The sequence below is a fragment of the Rhinolophus sinicus genome, linkage group LG06 (assembly GCF_036562045.2).
Source record: "Rhinolophus sinicus isolate RSC01 linkage group LG06, ASM3656204v1, whole genome shotgun sequence".
Lineage (NCBI taxonomy): Eukaryota > Metazoa > Chordata > Mammalia > Chiroptera > Rhinolophidae > Rhinolophus > Rhinolophus sinicus.
Window position 1 is genome coordinate 8,352,518 of NC_133756.1, and position 20,790 is coordinate 8,373,307.

General features: G+C 60.8%; 1 protein-coding gene across 1 annotated transcript in view; it reads right to left on the reverse strand.

Moving 5' to 3' along the window:
• Positions 1-20,790, reverse strand: part of TTLL10 (tubulin tyrosine ligase like 10) — a gene marked incomplete at its 5' end in the record, with an annotated part of 46,568 nt that overhangs the window by 10,154 nt on the left and 15,624 nt on the right. Inside the window, 7 exons of the mRNA XM_074334339.1 lie at positions 454-525; positions 1,341-1,470; positions 1,577-1,695; positions 1,834-1,972; positions 2,051-2,131; positions 2,741-3,162; positions 4,840-4,905. Coding sequence (XP_074190440.1) covers positions 454-525; positions 1,341-1,470; positions 1,577-1,695; positions 1,834-1,972; positions 2,051-2,131; positions 2,741-3,162; positions 4,840-4,905 — 1,029 coding nt within the window. The remainder of the gene's footprint in view (positions 1-453; positions 526-1,340; positions 1,471-1,576; positions 1,696-1,833; positions 1,973-2,050; positions 2,132-2,740; positions 3,163-4,839; positions 4,906-20,790) is intronic.

Here is a 20,790-nt window from a genome sequence, read left to right on the forward strand (position 1 = left end):
CTGCTCTAGGGGCCTGACCTGGGGGGTGGGGGGTTGGAGGGAGAGTGGCCGCTGGGACGCCGAGTTGGGCTCGAAGGGCCCCGGTTTCCTCTACACCCCCGCCCTTCAGCTCTCCCCTTGCCAGAGCAGCCTTTTCTGGCTCCTTGTACACCTGGCTTCTCTGCACACTGCAGGCTGCCTCCCCACAGCCTGGCCCCTCCCCCACTGTCCCCCTTCTTCCCCACCTGCAGGTCGTAGACATTTGTGAGCGGTCATTTCAGAGCTGTGTCCCCAGGTGAGGGCAGTGCTCGCTCGCTCTGAGTAGTCAGCACTGATCCCTGAACACCCAGCCCAGGGCTAGTCCAAACCTCTTCCCCTGGCCTGGGATTCCCTTTAACCCCTTCTCATCTCCCATCAGGCCATCCTTCAATTTAGGGCAGAATGGCCCCTCCCAGCGGGGCTAAGGGCATCTACCTCTGTGGCCCCAGGCGTTCTGGGCTGGTCCATGTGAGCTCCTGGAGGACAGGTGTCACATCCTTTCCAGATCTGTACCCCAGAGGGACACGGCCTGGCCTGAGTGTCCACTCAGTAGTGTGTGGAGAGTGGATGGGTGGGGGTCTGGAGAGGTGGGGAGTGGGTGGCGGCTTTGAGGTGATAGGTGGGTGGTTGGATACATGGATTTTGGATGGATGGGCAGGTGGATACACAGTCGCCTGGAGGGGAGGAGGGGAGAGCTGCTGATAGAAACATGTGGGGAGGAGGTGGGTGCCTGGATGCACAGATGTAAAGATGGTGTCCTGGGTGACCAGGCGGGGGTGAGCTGCCAGCCTGGTGGGGGTGGACAGTTGGTTGGGTGGGTGGGCAGATGTGTAAATGGTTGGACAAATGAGTGGACACATGGACAGATGGACATGCCAAGTGGCCTAGGCATTGCTGGGTGAGTGGAGGGTCACAGATGGACACTGTATGTGGAAGGATCTGTGGGAACAGGAAGGGGGGTGGAAGGTATCGGGTGTGCTGGGCCATGAATGACTAGATGAGGGGCACCAGTGGATGGCTCTGGGGTGGGTGTGTGTAAGGATGCTGCGTGGGCTGTGGGGGTAGGTGATTGGAATGGGTGACAGGTGTTTGGGGTGGAGACAGATTGTGAGTGCTTGAATGGGTCCATGGGAAGATGGGTGGGTGGACAGTTTCCATGGAGGGCGGTCAGGGCCAGTGAATGACTGACCTGTCTGATGTGTGGGTGTACCGCCGAGGGGAGGGGGACGGTGGGTTAGTGGGGTGGGCTGGCTGGCCGGTGTAGTGGTGCTGTTGCTTTAATGGGTGGATGGGTGTGTGGTGGGTGGGCAGGCCGGGCTTACTTGGCCTGGGCGCACAGCGCCACCTTGTGGATCTTGTTGGTGACGCGCGAGTACTCCCGCAGGGCGCTGAGCAGCCCGATCTTGGTGGTGAGGAGTTTGTTGTTGGGAAGCTGGTACAGCAGCTGGTTGCCTGGCACGACAAGGCCCTGGGCAGCATTGGGCGACCCCTGCAGGGCGCCTGCCACCCGGCCACCATGGCTTCCCCGAGAGGCCGGAGCCCCTGGCCCTCCTGCTACCTTCACGGAAGCTGCAGTAGCTGTCCCGGCACTTGACCTCACACCACTTGAGCGTGTAGTCCTCCCGCTGGCCGTCCTGGATACGCTGCCAGCCCTTGCTCTTGCAGTAGGAGCTGACTCTGTGGGGCAGGGGCGTCTGTGACTCTGGGAAGGGGTGTGCATGCCCGGGAGGGGACAGACAGCCCCAGATAGCAGAGCCAAGGCTGGGTTAGGCCCTGGGGGTGGAGGGGCTGGGCCTGGCCTCGGGCCCCACTCACATTGAGGCGCCATTGGTGCCTCCGATGTAGAAGAAGGGGCCGCCCCCCGTGCTGGGCGCCTGCTTCTCCCCACCCAGCAGGTGCCTCTCCAGGAGGGTGGCCTGGGGCCTGGCAGCCACAGCCTCATCATCCAGGAGGTCTGCGGACAGGTGGGTGGTCAGAGGCTGTGGCCTGGCCAGAGGCTTTCCCGCCCCTCCCAGCGCCTGCTGGAGCCCACCTGCATCTTGGTCCAGCTGGCTTAGCTGATGCAGGAACCCCTCTGCTTGGCTGCTCCCCATCGATCTCTCATGGGCCAAGCCTGTGAATGGGGTGGGGTCTGAGGGGGTGGCTGGGGCAGCACCCACTCAGAATCTGGCCAGAGCCCAGTCCCAGGGGGCCCCAGACTAGTTGACCGTGTCCCACCCATTTCTAGCAGCCCCCAAGCAGTTCCCTCAGCCCTCTCGGTACATCTCATCCCAGGCTCAGGCCTGACCAGGGGGCCTGGGCCTGTCACGCCTCCTAGGAGACCGGGGACAGTTGCCAGCATCCAGCACCAGCCTTGGAGTGGGCAGGGTCAGGGCTCTGTGCAGGGGAGGGGGCAGAATGTAAGGCTGGCGCTGGGGGCAGATATGGTGCAGGCATGTGCCCAGGAGGGTGGGGGTCACAATGTCCATAATGACATCATGGGTGACCCATGTCAGGCCAGGCTGGGTGCTGGGGCAGGCAGGGTGCCAGCCAGACTGAGGACAGTGGCAGTGTCCCCTCCCAGTGCCTTTTCACACCCCAGTTCTTTGCCCATGTGGCCCCCTCCCAGGGTTGGCTGTGTGTGCCCACCCCACCCCCCGTGAACACCTTTCCTGGGATGGGGTGCTTGTCCTCGGGGAAGCCCTAGCCTAGAGGGTAGAATACATCCCCCTGCTGTATTCACCTGGCACCCGCGGGCGGGTCCGCTGGAACCCTGCCATCCTTGACCGCTTGCCTCTCTTGGTGCTGACCTGGGTTCGAGTAGGCAGTCCCCGATGGTGGGTGAAGTGGGTGTGGCTTTGGCCCCCAGGCTTGGGGGCGTCAGACACCGCCCCTACCCCTCTGCGGGACCTTCGGACAGTCCGTGGTCCTAGCCCTGGGACCCGGCGCACAGTCAGGCCCACTCTGCCAGGGAAGGGGCGCCTCCTGCGGTCTTGGATAAGGGTTTCCACTGGCGGCAGGCTCCTGTCTCCCTGGTGACTGTAGGGCCTAGTGCCCCTCCTGGGTGGAGGCAGGGCCGTCTCTGCATCCTGCCTGTCCCAGGCGAGGCCGCCCCTGTAGGGACTGTCTGTCTGGCGTCGCTGTGCTCTGTGGCCGAAGTGCCAGCTGTAAGGAGGGCCACCGTGAGGCCCTCAGGTCAGGAGGGGCCCAGTGTCTGAGGGACCGCAGGTCCTCGTGGCTGCCCTGCTCTGCCCCAGGTGGCTGCCTTGTTTGAGTCCCTGTTCCCCTGTGGCCAACTCAGGAGCATTTTGGGGGAGTTTTAGCCTTCCCCTCAAGGGTCCTTCCACATTTGGGGCTGCTTAGGAGGCGAGGATCAAAGGATTGAAAACACAAGCAGTGGAGAGGGAAGCACATGGGGAGCTGGCAGGACGGAGGAGGTGTCATTCTCCAAAGGGGACAGTCACTGCGAACCAACCAGCTGATCGACAGAGAATGTTGACCAGAGAGCAAGGCCTTAGTCTCATTCAGCTGACGTCAGGACAGAAGAGGAAGATCCAGGAGCCAGCTCGCAGGCTGAGCCCCGTTTCCTCCAGCCCCGCCCCCTCCAGCCCCATCCCAGCCAGAAAGGGAGGGCTCCTTGGAAGAGGCTGAGTATTTGGGCTGGACCCCCCGAAGGCCTGTGTGTGCACACGCCACTGTCCACATGTCTGGGAGACCCCAGCCCCTTTGTACATGGTTCCCAGCACCCGACAGCAGGTCCAAGGAGTCCTGCTGAGGATAGGGGTCCCCCCAAGACGCTGACATTCAATACCTTCCCACAGCACTGTCAGCAGGCATCGGAGGGAGGCCCCCCAGGTGTGAGCGAGAGGTCGACACAGATACTCAGAGACACAGATACACAGATGTACACACAGACAGTCACACATGCAGAGGAGGGGGGACATCGGGGTGGCACAGAAGCCAAAGGAAACACGCCCAGAGCACACTGGGGTGGGGGTAGGACACGCCTCACCCCTGGGAGGCTAGGCGCCCTGCTCAGAGCTCTTGGAAATTAGAAATGCAACACACAGGTCAGCAGTTCAAGGCCAGGAAACGGCCCAGAAAAGAGAACACAAAGCTGGGAACAGGAGGGAGGTGGAGTTAACGTGGCATCCAGAGGACCCGCTTCTGGAACAGTGGAGGGGACCCTCGGGGACTCCTAATGTCTGTTGTCCCGTACCTCACCTGTGAGGTGGGCGTAGCAGTTTAGGCACACAGCGGGAGAGGACACACAGCCACCGGCAGAAAAACAAGCAAATGCAGAACCAGGCCTGGGTCCCTGAGGCCGGCTGGGCGTGGGCGTTCTCTGCGGTGCTGTGCTAGCCCACTGTGGTCCGTGGGCAACCTCTGTCACGGAGTGTGGGCCGTAGGGAGGTGGCCACATGCACGGGGACGCTGCTTTTCATTATAAGCCTCGTGCCTCTCTGCAGCTTTTTGAACTGTGTACTTATTACTTTCACAAAGAATAAGGCCATGAGTTATCTTGTCATTCAAATTAACAAAGATTAAGAAAAAAACACAAAGGCCCTGTGGGGAGGGCAGTGTCCCATGGCGGCAGGAGCTTAAGGGTGGGATGGGGCACTGGGTGGCAGCCAGGGTCCCTGCTCCCTTTTCCCGGTGAGCACTTTTTAGAGCCTCTGAAGATCATTCCAAGGGCAGGTGGGGGCAGGAGGAGGACCCAAGGCACGAGTGTGCTGGCCAGCCATGGTGGACGTCCCCGGACAGCGTGTCCAGACAGCGCAGGGAGGGCTTTAAGTGAAAAACTGAACTCCATAATAAACTTTGAAATAATAAACTTTTTACCTGGTCAGGTAAAGCGACCGGCAGGAATCAGGACCCAGGTGTGATGCATGAAAGGCCCTCGTGAACCTGAAGGAAATGTCCAAGACAACGAGAAGTCATCAGTGTTCTGCCACACACCGTCCCCCAAAATACACGTTTAGCATCCTGGGATACCATGGAGGTGCTGACATTGTCTGACGGACTGGAGCCTCCTGGCCAGGATAGAGCTGTCTGTAGGGACGTAGGTCCCCACACGTGTCAAGAGGCCGCCCTTCCAGGGATCGGATCTGGGAGACAGACTTGGTCCTGGGCAAAGGAGCTCGCCCTGGGGGGGCTGCCACCCCCAGGGGGCACACCCTTCTCTGCCACCAGGCATGAGGGTTTGTGCCCCTCCTGCCGTGGTCCTGGGGACATGGGTCCTCCCCCTGCCCTCCTCTCCCTCGGCTCCTTTCTGCTCCTGGGCAGTGTCCTGAGCTGACCCGCAGGGTCCCTGGTGGCCGGGCAGGGGCACAGGACAATAGGAGCACCCTCATGCCCAGCTAGGACCCCCACTGTTGGCCCACCTGCCCCTCTCCTGCCCTACAAGCTGGCATGGGGAAACAACAGTGGTGACCTGGCAACCGTCTCCCAGCAACCGCTTCCCAGCAACCTGGGACCTAGTGGCCCAGAGGCGAGCAGGTGGGTGGGGAGGGACTAGGACCAGGTGGGGCCAGCTGGGCCCTCCATTCTCTCCAGGATTATCTCTGAACCTCTCAAGAGTCCCAAATCCATGCCCAGACCCAGACCCAAGCCCATGACGTTCTCTGTGTTCACTGTGCTTCAGTGCTACCTTTCAGCTCCCTCACCATAGCCCCAGCATGTGGGGTCCCCACAAAACAGTCAGTGGGGCTCCCCCAAGGGTGGGGGTATTCACACCCAGGGTTGTACCTCTGCTTCCTGAGGCCCCTCCAGAGCCTCTGTGGATCACAAGGGTGTCCATTTTGAGTGCCTTTACTTGCTTCTTGTAGGGCTGAATGGGGACCCCAAAACGTGTGCCCACACCCTAAGCCCTGGAACCTGCACGTGTGACCTCACTTGGGAAGAGGGTCTTTGCAGATGTGATTAAGGATCTCAAGACGGGCTCCTCCTGGATTATCTGGGGGCTCTAAGTCCAGTGACCAGTGTCCTCATAAAAGGGAGGCAGAGGGACAAGAGCAGATACATGGGAGAAGTCACGTGAAGAGGGGGCAGAGGTGGGAGGGATGCGGCCACCAGCCCAGGGACACCTATAGCTCCTGAGGCTGAGACAAGCAGGAAGGACCCTCCCCCAGAGCCTCTGGAGGGAGTGCCCTCATCCCAGCTCCGTTTCTGACTGCCTCCTGAGCTGTGAGCATGCATTTCTGCTGTTCCAGGCCACCCAGTCTGGGGCGTTTGCTTGGTGGCACTGGAGGATGCATACCCCTCTTAAAGCCCTCCTCACTTTTGAGGGTCCCAAGTGGCACCCCCACTACATGGAGGCCTCCCTGATCCCACACAGAGGCAGCTGCACCCCCAAGCTCCATGCCTGCCTGTACCTACTGCTAGGGGCCGTCAGGGGTCAGTCCTGCTGGGCTGTGGTCTGAAACCTGCTCTGCCCTGTGGTAGCCATAGGTCAGCCTGGAGGGGGAAGAGGGGTGGAGAGCAATGGCCAAGCCCTTGACTGAGTGGTTGGGGCATCCTGACCTTGGGAGCTGGTGGCCCTCCAGCCTGGGGCTTCTGGGGGGCAACAGCGGGGGTCATTGTGGCTCCTGGTCACCTGCAGGCCACTCCTTGTCCCCTTGGCCTGAGCACCAACCCTCGGAATGCAGTGGCTGGCCTCCCTTGGGAGCCCGTGCCCCCTCCTACATTACTTCTTGGGGCCCAGACCCCTTGGAGGCTCCCAGGCTCCAGTGCCAGCCTAGCACCAAATGTCTGCATGGTCCCCCCTGAGTCACCTGCTCAGAGAGACCTTCCTGGGGCACCCTCCCCCACCCCTGCTGGCTCCTCTCAGGTTTTGGGGAGGCGGCCCCCTGCGTGCAGTGACATCGAGCTCAAACTTGAAAACTGCCTCATAACCCGAAAAACTGGACGGCACAGTGCCGCCCAGCCACAGCCTTTCACTGCGCATGTGGGCTGGGCGTCCACGTCCACAGGGCAGCTGGGGGCCTCCTGGCCGTGTGTGGGAGCAGGAGCCCCCCTCTGAGCTGGGAAAGGCCCAGCACCCCTCCTGCAGCAGTGATCTCCCAGGCAGGTCAGGCTCTGGCCCCATGGGGAGCTGGCACCTTTGCTAGGGCCAGGCCAAGCCTCCTGGACGCTGGACCAGGAAACACCCCTTGCTGGTCCCAGGTGACCTCTGGCCTCTGGGCCTCTCAGCTTGGCTCCTACAGGTATCTGCATGGTCCCCCCTTGGTCACCTGCTCAGACAGGCCTTCCTAGGGTGCCCTGCCCCTCCCCCTGCCTTCCTCCTGCTCTACAACTGCTGTGCAGTGTGTTTAGGAAAGACTCAGGGAGGGAGGGAGAGACGAGTGAGGGAAGGTGGGGGACACCCCTGCAGCCCAATTCCAGCCGCAGAGAACTCGTGCTTGTGCAGAATCTGAGGCTCTGACCTTAGTGGGTCCTTTGCAAAGCTGTGGATCAGGACCCTGGGACCTGCTCAGAACTCTCAGGGGAAGGGAGGGGCTTTAGGGGGCAGCCGTGAGGCTGGGGGTGGGGTCAGCGCCAGAAGTTTGGTTCTGGGGACAGCTTTAGACAGAGGACCTGGCAGTGAGCCTGTCCTGAAGAGAGCAGAATAGAGCTGGTGGGTGGCAGGCCAAAGTATGGGGTGGGGTGAAGGGTGAGGGGGCTTCATGGCACCTGCACAATGCCCCTTTCCTGACTACCCAAGACCCAATGGGGCCCCTGAGCTGAGACCCGTAGAGGGAAGGAGAGGTGGCTGCACCCCTGCCCATCTCACCCCTCCCTCCCCTGAGCTCTTTCCTCTAGGCTGAGGGTGGGGAGGGGACAGCCTGGGGCTCTCTGGGGGCACTCCTGGCCATGGGTACTCTTCCCCATCCTGGGGTGGGGGCTTGAGGGTCTGGGCCTGCTTCTATCTGTCTTCCTGAGGACCCCCTCCCTGGTACAGGTGGGGGGTGAAGGACGAGGTCACCTCACTGGAGAGGGCTCGGGGTGGGACTGACTGCACCCCCATCTCTTCTGGCCCAGTGGCAGTGCCAGCAGCATTGTGGCTGCACCATCTGTTGGCAGACCCTCAGTGTGGGGCTCTTGGGGCTGCTGTGGGGGTGGGCTGTGCCCTGACAGCCCCACCACCTGTGCACTTGAGGTAAACAGAAGCCAGCTGCTTTGAGCCTCGCACCTTTATTACGCCAACAATCCATTATGGCTGCGAGAGAGAACCCACCACGAGGTCAAAGGGCTCCCCCAGTCAGGGTCTTGGGGGCTGGGAAAGTCCCAGTGTGGCCTGAGCCCTGGGAGGACTCAAGGCATGCAGCACCTGGCTCAGGGCCACTGCTGGTCCCTATGTGCTGTCCCCCACCTGCTGTCCGGCGAGGGGCCCCTCCGGCGGCGACCAGGCCGTGGATGAACGGCATTACCAGACAGTATTAGACAGAAGGACCCAGGTCTAACCGTGTCTGGTAAGACGCCCATCGCAGGCTGCAGTACAGGCGGCCTCGAGTCTGGTGGCCCTTCCAGGAGGGCCCAGGGGCAGCTTCTCCCACCACCTGTCCTGCCGCGCTCCGAGGGATGGGGGGGGTTCAGCTGGGCGGCAAGACCTCTGGGCCCTCCTGAGTCTGCAGAGGCCAGGGGCACCGTGGCCTGGTGTCTGACTGGAACCTCTCAGGACCCACCTTGCCCCAGACCCGATCCCAGCATGCAGGTCCAAGGCACATGTGTTTGTGGGTGCAGCTGGGCATCTGGTTACCTTGCACTTGACCCTGACTCAGTGCTCAGTTAATAAGTAACAGTGGGGCCAGAAGCAGACCCTCCTCCCCCAGAGACCCTGGGGCCCTGTGCATGCAGGGTGGGGCTCCCAGGGCCCAGAAGGCCACCCCTGTGCATGTTGGCCCGGCAGGTCTGGGAGCTGGAGTCCTGGCTTCAGGTCAAAAACATAAAACCAAGGGCCATCCTGGCCTTGGAATTTCAGACAATGTTCCCGTTCTCGCCTGTGACATGGTGCGGGCTTGGAGGGGGGAGACTGTCCTTGTCAGGGAAACAGCACGGAACGTCCACTGCAGGTCCGGGCAGGGGCACCTGGACACACCTGTGTCCTTCCTGTGTCCCCCATGGACAGAGGGAGCGCACCCCCCTTTCAGAGTAAGAGCCCTGGTGTGGGAGAGGCCCATGCCCACTGCGGACCCCACTTGATTGGGGCTGCTCAGGGCAAGGCCAGCTCCCAACGGTGAGTGTGGCTGGGGTGCCTTAGGCCGATCACAGTGGACACCTGCCCCTGCGTGCTGGACGGGAAGGGCTGAGAAGGGAAGGTGGAGCAGCCTGCTGTCAGCTGTGTACGAGGCATAAAGTGCATTTCCCCGTGTGGCCTGCTGTCCAATTCTGGGGAAAGTCCTCGGGGGTGGGCAGGCTGGCGGTGTGCTGGGGGCACGCTCTAGGCCCCCAGGACGAGGCTGACGTTCAGGATGGCCCTGCTCCAGTCCCAGTGTCCTGGCCCTAATGGTCTCTCCTGGGGGTCAGGTCACTGGGAGAGCCCAGCCGGGATGGAGCTGGCGGAAATAGAGCATGGAGACCCTGTCCTGTGTCCCCAGTGTAGCAGGAAGATGGGGGGGGGTGCCACAGGCAGGCCAAGACCACCCTTGGTGGGCTGGGCTGAGACAGGCCGTCTGCCCACCCCACAGCCAGCCCCGCTCTGGAGTCTGGGACTCTGGATGGTGAGACCTCGGGCCGCTTCCTGGCAGCGAGCGGTGGGTCACCTTTGAACATCGTTACCAGACAGTGTTAGAGTCGAGCCGAGAAATCCAGCACTGTCCGGTAAGATGCCCACAGAGGCCCAGGTGCACCTCGGCCCGAGGATGCGGGAGGGACATGTGGTGCCTGCCCTTGGGCAGGAGGACCCGAGGTGGGAGGCCTGCACACTCCTCCTGCTTTGTCTAGAGTGAAGACATGGGGCCTGGACCTCGCCTACCACCCCCAGGCCCACTGCCAGGTCCAGGCCAAACTGAACACCCACTCAGAGCCTTTGCTGTGGCTCTGCCCCGCCCACACGACCAGGTGTGATGCAGTACCTGTTCAGGCCCCGTGGGTGGGGATGGATACCTGAGTGTCCCAATCCTGGATCACTGTCTTGAGGGGGGGGGCGCTCAGTGCAGCTGCAGAAAGCCTTTCATTCTGGGGGGCTGGAGGAGGGGCCTGCCCAAAGGTTAACTTTCTGCCCCATAGCCCCACCCAGAAGCCACCAGGTAGGACAGGGTGGGGACATGCGTGGGGCCTGCATGGGGAGAGAGGGGTCTGGGGCTCAGGCTGGGTGGGGGCGGCCCCATTGCTGCGTGCAGGGCCCCGCCGTCATCATTACCAGGCAGTATTAGAGACCAGACACCATCCAATGCTGCCCAGTAAGATGGCGATGGCCGCCCCGAAGTGGGTCTGGGGGCCGCCCGGGCTGGGGTCAAGAAGGGACTCGATGTGGGGGCACTCAGCAGCCTGAGGCAGACACACGCTCTCTTAGGACACTGCGGTGAGGAGGAGGCTGGGAGGGGCAGGGGCGCAAGAGAGGGCCCCAAGTGCCTGAGGCCACAGCACCAGGAAGGTCCCATCTGTGGAGGCTCAGCCTAGAGAAGGCTAGGCTACAGTACCCAGAAGTCCCTGGTGGCCCAGACCACAGGGTGACGTCCCTGCCCAGTGGGGCCACCAGCACTGTGCATGGGGTGGGTACCTGATGGGGGGGCCAGGGTGTCCTGCCCACAGGAAGATGGCAGCCCCATGGGTCAGTGTCAGGACAGGACCCTCCCTCTGGGTAGTGCCAGGGAAAGGCATGGACCTCAGGGGTCCCCGTGACCGTGTATCTGAGGCCCGTGGAGCTGCTGTGGCTGGACGTGGGGCTCTACCCCTTGAAACGGCCCCAACAGCTATGCAGCCTAGCCCCTCCTGCCCTCATCAAGGATGAGGAAGGGTATTGGGATGAGGACGGAGCAGGCCGTGGCTCCGGAGGCAGGATGGCACCTGGGGGCTCCCTGCCCCTCCCCACCGAGCAGGGCAGGTGTCCCGAGGGCCCAGGGCCCCCCACCACTCGCTGTGCTGCCTCACCAGCTGTGTCACAGATGGGGCTGTCTGCCTGCCCCTCTGCTCCGGGGCCCTGGGGTTCTGGCCACCGCTGGCCACGAGGTCCAAGGGTGAGGTGGTGCTGGGCCTGCAGGAGGGGTGAGAGGGGTAGCCCTGCCCAGCCTGTGCCTGGTGGTCACTGTGGCTTGTGTGCCCACTGGTCTGGTGTCCAAGCCCAGAGCAGATGGGTCAGCAGCCCCTACACTTAGAAAGGAGGATGACAGTCCCCAAGTGCCTGCAAGGGACAAGCCAGTCTTTGGAAGCACCCCCAGGACAAGGGTATTCAGAGTGCGGGGGTCGAGGAAGTGGGGCCCCACACCTGGGGTCCCTGCATGGAGATGAGAGACTCTGGCACCCTGCCCTGGGGAGACTGAGGGGTCCTGTTCTCCCTCCTGTCCCTTGTCTGTCCCCTGCACAGGTGGCATCTGAGCCTAGAGAGCCAGCCAGAGCAGCTCAAGTTTTCCGGCACCTTCCACCCACAGAGGCTGCGGGGGGGAGGGGGGATCTGTACTGATTCCCCCCAGGCTGCCAGGCTGACCACAACAGAGGCTGTGTCCACTCCACCCCCAGACTCAGCCAGGTCTACCTGGTTCTCCAGCTCCGTCCTCAGGAACGGCAGACATTTCCCAGAAGACCTGACCCTAACGTAGGCCCAGTGTTGGGAGACAGGTGGGAAGTGCAGCCTCCTGCCCTGGGCCCCCATTCCCACCCCGGCCCCGTAAAATCAGTGTGCTGCAGGAACGCAATGCCCTTTTTCTTGAGCTAAGTGAAACCTCTAGGCTTCACTTTCAGAGCTGAGTTAAATTTCAGCTCCACTTCCAGCTGCCAGGCCACAGGGGAAAGGCAATGGGGCTGAAAGAAGGGATGTGAGTGGGTGCCCAGCGTCCCTCCCTTGTAGCAGCCCACGGAGCACAGGCCAGCCTCCAGAGCTGGAGCCTGCTGTCCCCTGTGCCCTTGGCTGCTCAGGGCCAGCCTTAATCCAGGCGCGTCAAGGGCCCAAGAGACCCCACAGGCCCACAGCCGACCTGGCTACAAGCCAAATGGATGGGCACCCCCACTTTTGGCTGCCCACAAGCTCATCAGCTAGTGGGCACCTAGGAGTCCTCACCTAGAAGGCAGAGAGGTGCCCGACAGAGAGACAGACAGACAGACAGACAGAGAGGCCTGGGCGGGCAGGCAACAGAATGTTCCCTCCTAAGTTCCAGGACAGAACCCCACTCTCTTCCAGAACTCAGAACCTGTGAGCCCAAAAGGAAAGGCCGATGCCTGGCCTGGGCCTCAGTACAGCTCAGCGGATGGGTCAAGGGCCCAGCCCGTTGTGCCAGGCGAGACTCTGAGCAGCTGAAATGAAAAGTGAAAATGAACGTGGCCTGTGTCCGCGGCCTGTCGTGGTACCGGCTGTCGGCATGGTTAATCATCGCCACAGCGACCAGGCGTAGCAAACACCCCACCAGGAGGGCACCACCGGCAGGTCGGGAACCCGATCCCAGCGTGAAACACTCACTCACTGGTTAACCTGCCCAACGGGCCTTAATCAATGGTGAGGCCCACAGAGAACAAAGCGCTGAAACCCAACCCCTGTGCGGGAGAGGTCTTCACGCCCGGTGGTGTTCAGCTCCGCCAGCACGCCGCCATTTCCCCCACACAGCACATCGCTTCTCGGGCCTCCTGGGGGCGCACCCCATGCTCCCCACACCAGAGAACAGATCGGGCCCTCAGGAGCGGGTGGCTCCTTGCCTTCTCTTAAATTCACCAAAAGCATTCCTATAAACTGACTTTGCAAATAAGATATTTGCAAATGACCAAAATGTCTGAAATGGACCACAGCCTGTGTCCATATTTACAGTTGCTTTGCATTTTCATAAATGCAAAACATATTTTGCCTAATTCAATGTCCTGCCAATTGCTCTAACTTGTAAGCACTTCATCTGGGTCACTAGAAAAAAGCAAAACAAAACAAAACAAAACCAACCTATTTTCCCCAATACTCAGCCTAAAAAGGGCTAAAATGCTCCCACTGGATTAATTAAAACATCGCATACTTAAAAGTTTTGTTCAAGAACAATGAATTCTATATCATGCCTCAAAGAAGATCAGCCTTATGCCCCTGTGATGTCATCCTCCCCTAAACTATAACCGTCCTAAGAAAGCCAGTGATTTGGGCTGTGAAAGCGGCTCTAGGGGCTGCACGGCAGACTTTACCAGAACGAGCTGTTTAGGTGGCAGCAGTGCCATTTTGCATTTAAGTCAAGAATCTTTAGAACAGACTTTGGTCCTGGCCTGAGTAATCGTGTCGGCCAGGGGCCAGCCCGCTCCTTCTCCAAGTTGGTTCCGGCTTTGCAAGAAGCAGCCACAGTCAGGGCCAGACCGGCTCTGCCCGCGCTCCGACCCACCCAGTGTGGCCACCCCAAAACCAAGCCCTCCCCATGGGCAAGCCCCAGAAGCCCAGCACCAGAACAGAGTGCCCCGAGTCCCCCCACCCAGCTCTGAGAGAACAAGGGACATTCGGAGCCCACACACAGTGGCTGATTTGGAAAGGAGCTTTCCAGAAGTTCCTCTGTCCAGGCGGAAGGTGGGAACCTTATGGTCATGGACCCCAGCTGCCCTCTGGGTGGGGTGAGACCCCCATCACCCGGTGCCCACGCCTGCCTGGCCCGGCACACGCGGCCTATGGACCCTGAACAGCCCGGCCCAAGATGGCTCCACACCCGACAACCAACGGCCAGGCCTGAGGGCCCACCTTCTCCTCAGAGAAGAAGGACCACACTTCCCTGAGTACTGACCCTGAGCCGGGTACATTGCCTGGTCATCCGTCCTCTCCGGGTCCACCCGGAGGCTCTCCTGCAGAGCGGCCTCCGCAGGCTCCCCGCCGCCTCTTACCTGCCCCAACAGGTTCGGCACCTGGAGGAGGGGGCGGGAGGCCTCTCCCTGCCCCCAGCCCAGCGTGACCAGCAGCGTCCCTGCGCCCAGGACCCACCAGGCCTCAGCACAGCAGGCACTGGGGAAGCTTTGACACCAGTTGCCCCAAATACCTGTCAGCCCATGGTCCACAGCCCAGGACCCAGGTCTGGCTTCGGCCCAACCTGCCCCAACCGCGGTCCGGCCTCGTAGAAACAGGACCAGGGGGCTGCCACCCTCTGGGGACGACCAGCTCCCTGCCTCCCACTGCTGAGGCTCCGCGCACAGGACAAGCTGAATTCCACACTTGCAGGTGGCAGCTCGCCTGGTCTCTGGCAAGTTTGGAGAGTGGCTGGGAACAATGGAGGCGGCGGCCTGCCCTTCTGCGGCAGCCAGCGAAGGGCAGGGCAGGGCAGGGGAGAGACGGCGGCCCCGGGCTCGCCTTACATGTAGAGCCTCACCCCGCCCCATGCAGGTGCTTGCTCACGCCCGACCAATCTCCGCTCCTGGCCACCGACAGGTGTGTCCCCCGGGCTCCCATAGGCCGGAGGGAGGCAGTTACATGACGCAGCAGGGCGGGCAGGCAGCAGGCCCCGCACACATTCCTGCCCCGCCTCGCCTGCCGGCAGCCCAGGTTGAACAAAAACCAGGCCAGAGAGCTTCTGCCATGGGGCTTGCAAGCCAGCCTGGGGGCAGGGCGCCCACTCCTGTTCAATCCCCTGGATGGGAAGGGGGCAGCGTTGGGTCACAGCCTGTACGCTCTGCTTGCCCAGGGGCAGCTCGACAAAGGCCCCTGCCCCTTGGGCCTGTAGCCTCCTAGACAAGGGGCAGAAGCTGTGCCTGCCCCTCACGCAGGCCGCAGGCCCCAGCCCCCAGCTGTAGCAGCAGTGGGGGTTCTGCTCTGCCTGGACCCTTGGAACACTACTCCCATGGGACCCCAGTTGGCCTATCTCGCATGGACCCATACGTGGGAGGTGGGGGGCCGTGGCAGAGTAGGGGGGGAACACCGCTACTGGGAAGGAACCAGCTACTGGGTGGGGACTGGCCTGGTGGGGACTGGCCTGGTGGCTACGGCTGCGGCAGCCCCTAAAATGCCCCATTTTGAGACCCCTGGACTAGGGGTTCAAAGTTTCCTGTTGGGGTTTGGAAGGACCTGGAGCCTGTGGCTGCAGGGCGGGAAGGGACAGTTTGGGGAAGTGACCCTTCTGACTTCAGGTCCGTCCCTGCGGAAGGGCCCATAATGAAACAACAGGCAGCCCAGTAATTAACCCAACCAGCAGAGAGGTCCCAGAGGCCCAACTATTTCTATAACGAGCTCCCAGCTCCGAACTCTGAGCTCCTGCAGCAGAGCTGGAAACTCTTAATGACAAGGGGCCCATCCCCGCTGCCAGCTCTCCGCTCACTGGCCCTTGGAGCAGGGCTTTGTACGGCCTCATCTTTCTCTCCAGGGCCCAGTCTTCAGACCCAAAGCCTGCCCTCCAGGAACAGACCTGGCCAGAGGGGGAAGAGAATCATGAAGGCTCCTAGGGCTGCACAACTCCAGGAGGCTGCCTCCCGGTGTCCTCAGTACCCACGGCACAGGGGGCCCCAGAGCAGGGCAGGCACCCCATGGGCCCAGACCCCTGGAGTCACGGTGGGGGAACCTGAAACCTCCCTTTGCCCCTTCAGAGTGGGCTTCTGAGTCACTGCCCCCTGGACATCCCCGAGCTAGTGCCCTCCTCAGCCAAGCTCATCCTAGCCTCATGCCCCACAGGGTTGTGCTGGGGCCATAGCCGGTCAGGCTCTAACCCCCACCCCAGAGCAGAGAGCAGCAGGGAGCTGGTCCCCAGTCCCAGCTGGGCATCTGGAAGCCAGCCCTGGGCACATCAGTGACCTCTAACCCTCTGACATCCAGGCCCTAGGGTTGTGGAAGGCATACCCCTCCTCAGAATTGGCAAGACACTTGCCCGCCCCAATGCCCACTCAGGGTGACTGTGTTTGTGTGGGGTGGGGTCAGGACACTCCAGCTGGTGGGCACCTGTGTTTTGGGGAAACTGAGGCATCGCTCACTAACCCTAAACCTGCAGGCACTTGCAGTTGTCTGGGAGTGGGAGGGGCTGCTCACAGCTGACCTCCGAACACTCAGCCATGGGGCAGCCTGGCACTGCCACTTGTCAGGACCCCCTGGCTCAGCACAGAAATATTGGGGAGGGGCTGACAGGTATGGCACTGCCATACTTCAGAGGCTCCCGGGTGGCTGGAGGGAGCCATGGTCAGTGTCCACCAAGTCCCGAGTGCTGGGACATGGTGGGGATGGAAGGGAGCAGTCACAGGAAGAGCAGTGTGGCCCTCCACCCTTGCCCGTGGAAGAGGATGTACCTGAAGTAGGTCCCCGCTGAGTGTTGGGACCAAGCAGGGCTTCCTTTGTCTTTCTTGTCACCACAGCAGCACCTGGCCTGTCCTGACTGCCAGATACGACCCAGGAGCAGTCTGTCTGTGTGACTCGGAGGTACAAGGCCAGGCAGTTTTCTGCGGGAGGTTTACCAAGGGGCTCTACCAGGCAGCTGATGCGAAAGGCCCCTCACCAAGTGCTCCCCACCTGCTCGGGGCACTTATTCCACAGACTTGCTGTCCTTGTCAGCGGCCACCCATGCTGGCCACAGCTGGCCACAGAGGCGTGCTCTTAGCCCAGGAGTGGAGAGGCCAAGAAGCAGCTGAGCTTTGGTGGCAGGGTCGGTCGGGTCTGCCTGACCACTGCTCCCTGACGTGCAGTTCTCCTTGCCCTGTTCACACTTCTCCTTGCCCTGTTTTGTCCAAGTCCCCAAATAACCCAAAGTCAGCTGTGGAACCTGAGACACGTCTGCCACTTTGTGGGCTGAGATGGCCAGGACGGGCCTGGCAGGATGGGCAGCACACGGTTTCCAGCACACAGTCAGTTGGGACATCCTTTCCCCTTAGAGACATCACAGGTGGCTGCAGCCAGCCCCAGCTGGGCCCCACGGACCCCCAGGTGCCTCAGCTCTGCTGATGGCCAGCCTCGAGGCCCTGAGCGGGGCACCATCACTCCTAACTAAGCAGCTGTGGGATCCCAGCACAGAGGCACTGGAGGGGCGGCCTGGGACACTTGCCAGCACAGATCTCCCTGGAGGCAGCACTCTCCTGCCCTTCAAGGATGTGTGTGGACAAGGGGCATTGGGGCAGCCTGGAGCCTCTGGCCTCTTCCAACAGGAGCCATGGTGAGTGCCCAAGCCCTGAATGGTCAGCATGGGCCACCCCACATGGCACACCAGGTCCACGTCATCGCTATCTGCAGGGTGGCAGCTGTACTCACTGCCAGGAGCGCTGGAGAGGCCAGTGGCCACCAGACAAAGATTCAGGGCCGGCCCACCTGGTGGGTGTGGACATTTCCATGGCAGCAGGAGGGGGGACGCAGCAAGCAAAATGGGTTCTCCAGAGACCAGAGATCGGGAGTCCTGACCTGGGAGGGGTGACAAAAGCCACCCCCACATTTGGGGACACAGTCGGGCTGGTGGCAGAGCTGGCCTGGCTGGGGCTGAGGCCTCCCTGGGCGGGGCAGGCAGGACAAAGGGCCATTGTGCTGTGGCTTGAGGCTGCTTCCTGCATGGCGCCCAGCCACAGACTGCCACAGGGTCTCTGTGCCCTCAGAGCCCAGCCTTGGCCTAGAGGCCAGGCTAATGGAGGGGGGTCACCTTCCTGCCAGGACAGTTCTGGAGCAGGGGGAGAGCTCTGGAGCCACTAAGCCATCGTGCAGCACTTGGCACGCCCCGGGCTCTGAGGGGACAGGCTCAGAGTCACCTGCACTGGTTGAAACGTAGTTTTCCTGCAGCCCCAGGCTCCTGTGACTCACCTGCTGGCCTCAGCAGGGCAAACGCCTGGGGCGGGTGTGGGTGGATGTGGGGGGCCTCCCTCAGCCCCACCACGGGGCTGCTGTCCCTGGGCTCAGGATCCCCCATGGGGGTGGCGAAAGCTGTCACTCACCCTCCTTGCCCTCCCCCAAGTCAGGAGTGTTGACCTGGGTTGGGGAGGAGACTGTGACTCTCCCTCCTGCTACTTTTGCCTTTGGCCGCCCAATCAGCAATTTCCGAGAACACAGACATGCTTCAGGTCAAGAAAACTGGGAGGAAGAGCCAGTCACAGACCCAGCAGAATCAGACCCCAGTGTTTGGGGCTCAGACTTGGTGGTTCTGCCCAGGACAAGGGCACCCCCACCCCCACCCCCAGGGCACTAGCTGTGCCTCTCGCCCTCTTGCCACCTGCTTCCCACTCTGAGCTGCCCATACAGCAGACACCCCTTCCCACCCAGGAAGGCCATGCAGGGGCCACTGTGCTCCAGTGTGGGGGTGGGGGTGCAGTGCCTGTGCCCTGGGACCCTCCCACCAGCCCCGCCAGCCCTGCTTCCTGCCCTTGATCCGCAGGGCCAGGTGCTTCCCGGCCCAGGCTGCTCCTGCCTGCTGTGCTGACAGGTGAGCGTGCCCTGGCTCAGGAGGGTGGGTCCTGCTGTAATTAAAGCCTGCACAGAGAGGGGACTCTCCTGCACCCACCTTGCTACCTTTCTGGCCCTGGCTCCTCCCATCGGACCCAAGGGGCCAGGGACTGTTGGCCGCCCCAAGCTCAGGGCGAGAGAGTTCAAGCCAGAAAACTTGACCTGTTTCCACACAAGAGCCTCCCCAAGGCCGCCAAGTGGTCCTGGAGGCCTGGTCATCACAGGGGGCCTTGGACATGCCCACAGACAGGGTTAAGATTAGCCCAGTGCTGGGGCCCCTCTGCAGCCCTCCCGGACAGGTCCCGGCCCCGCCTCCCCACCTTCCTGCCCTGGACCATGCTGGGAGGCCCTGGTGTCCAGGCAGCAACACCCACAGGTCCTTCCACCCCCTCGGCCAGCTCCTGCAGCCAACTTGGCCTTGACCTTGACCCCTTCCACCTGAGACCAAAAGCACCTGTGTCACCACTGGGCCATCTCCCTGAGGGCCACACCTGGTCACTGCATCCAGAAAACACAGGTCCAGAAGCCTGAAAACCTGAGAATGCCATTCTTAGACCAGGTCTCTTGCAAGGCATCTGTTTTCCTGATCCTCAGACTGTCCATTTATTTCTTCTTGAGTGACCCAGACCCACCCAATCCTCCACAGCCATCAGCTTTGAGGTCCCCAGCTTCCTCCAGGGTGCCTTGGCCCGGCCTGTGGGCAGCTAGTCACTGTGTGCTGTCAGGACCTCTGCTCATGCACCAGAGCCCACGGCACCCTGGGTTCACCCGTCCCTGGGAGCCAGAGGGTCAGGTTCTGATGCCACAGCATGGATGGGGTGGGTGTAGATGGCAGCCCTGGGTACCCTGGCATCTAGAGGTTGGGAGGACCCAGAACACTCCTCCCCAATGGCCAGTGGTCTCAGCCCACACTTCCTGCTGGTTCCAGTTGGGCAGGTGGAGCACGGGTGTCTGGGGCTTTTCCCAGAGTAGACTCTGAGCTGCTGTCATAGGTCAGCAGGGACCCTGGACAGGAAACACATGTGCTGTCTCCTGCTGACGGGGGACGAAGGCCACTGTCAGGGTCTCCTAAGCTGGGAGGACCCCCAGGAGTCCTGGTTGGGAAGTGGGCGATGACAGCAGAGCAGGCAGGAGAGCGGGGAGCCCTAAGGGCGAGAGTGCCCCAAGGAGGAGGTGGCCCATACTGGCCTGCCTCTCCACAGTCGTGGTGGGCGGAGGTCCTCAGGCCGACCTGCTCACCGAAACAACCATAACGCTAAGCCATCTTATTACAGCATCAATGGGCCACGGAGCTGGCAAGGACGGATCAGGCTAAAACCAAAGGAAAACATGGTCTTGAGAACAAATGAACACAAAAGCTGCTGTCCCCGGGGTCAGATGTGAACTTTTGTTCCGAGGAGCTGGAAGACAGACATGAAAGCTCGGGGCCTCCACTAAGTGAGGATGAGTGTCTACCAGGACACCCTCCCCACAGAAAGCAGGGATCCCCAAGGGTTCCGCCCCCACAGTGAGAATTAAATGTGGCTTTCCAGCCTGAGTTCAAGCCACCTTGCTCTTCGAGGGAGCCTCAAATCAAGGTTGGGCGCAGGTGCCTGGCAGAAGAGAACCAACTGGGAGGGCACCTTCACCCGAGGCATCAAATTTTTCCTACAGATAATTCAAGTACAATGATTAGCACACAGCCAAAGATCACCAGGCATGCAAGGGGGTAAGACACCATGGGCAAGAACCAGCAGAAACGAGACACCAGAAAGAATTGCAAGGACCTCAGGTACTGGAGTTATTAGACACAGACTGAAAAACATTGAAACTTACTATGTTGAAAAATGAAAAAAAGAAGACAAGTTTAATGTCTGCAGGGAGCTGGAGCTTACAAAAATGATACAGTAGATGTGAAAACAGAGATAAGTGAACGTTTACAAATGAAAACATATGATAACCACCATTTAAAACTCAATGGACTGGCTTAATATCAGAGCAAAAGTAACTGAAAAGAAAATTGGGGAACTGGAATACAGGTAAGAAGAATTTACCCAGAATGAAGGCTAGAGTTTAAAAGAAAAAAGAAAAAAAGAAAAAGGACATTATAAAAAATTCAGAAGGGAGGGTAAGATATATACCATGTTTCCCCGAAAATAACACCTACCAGAAAATAAGCCCTAGCATGATTTTTCAGGATGACGTCCCCTGAACATAAGCCCTAATGCGTCTTTTGGAGCAAACCTTAATATAAGACCCGGTCTCACTTTTGGGGAAACACGGTATTAGAGGATTAGAAGAAGAGCGAATGGGAGAAATGAATATTTGAAAGGATACTAAGAATCTCC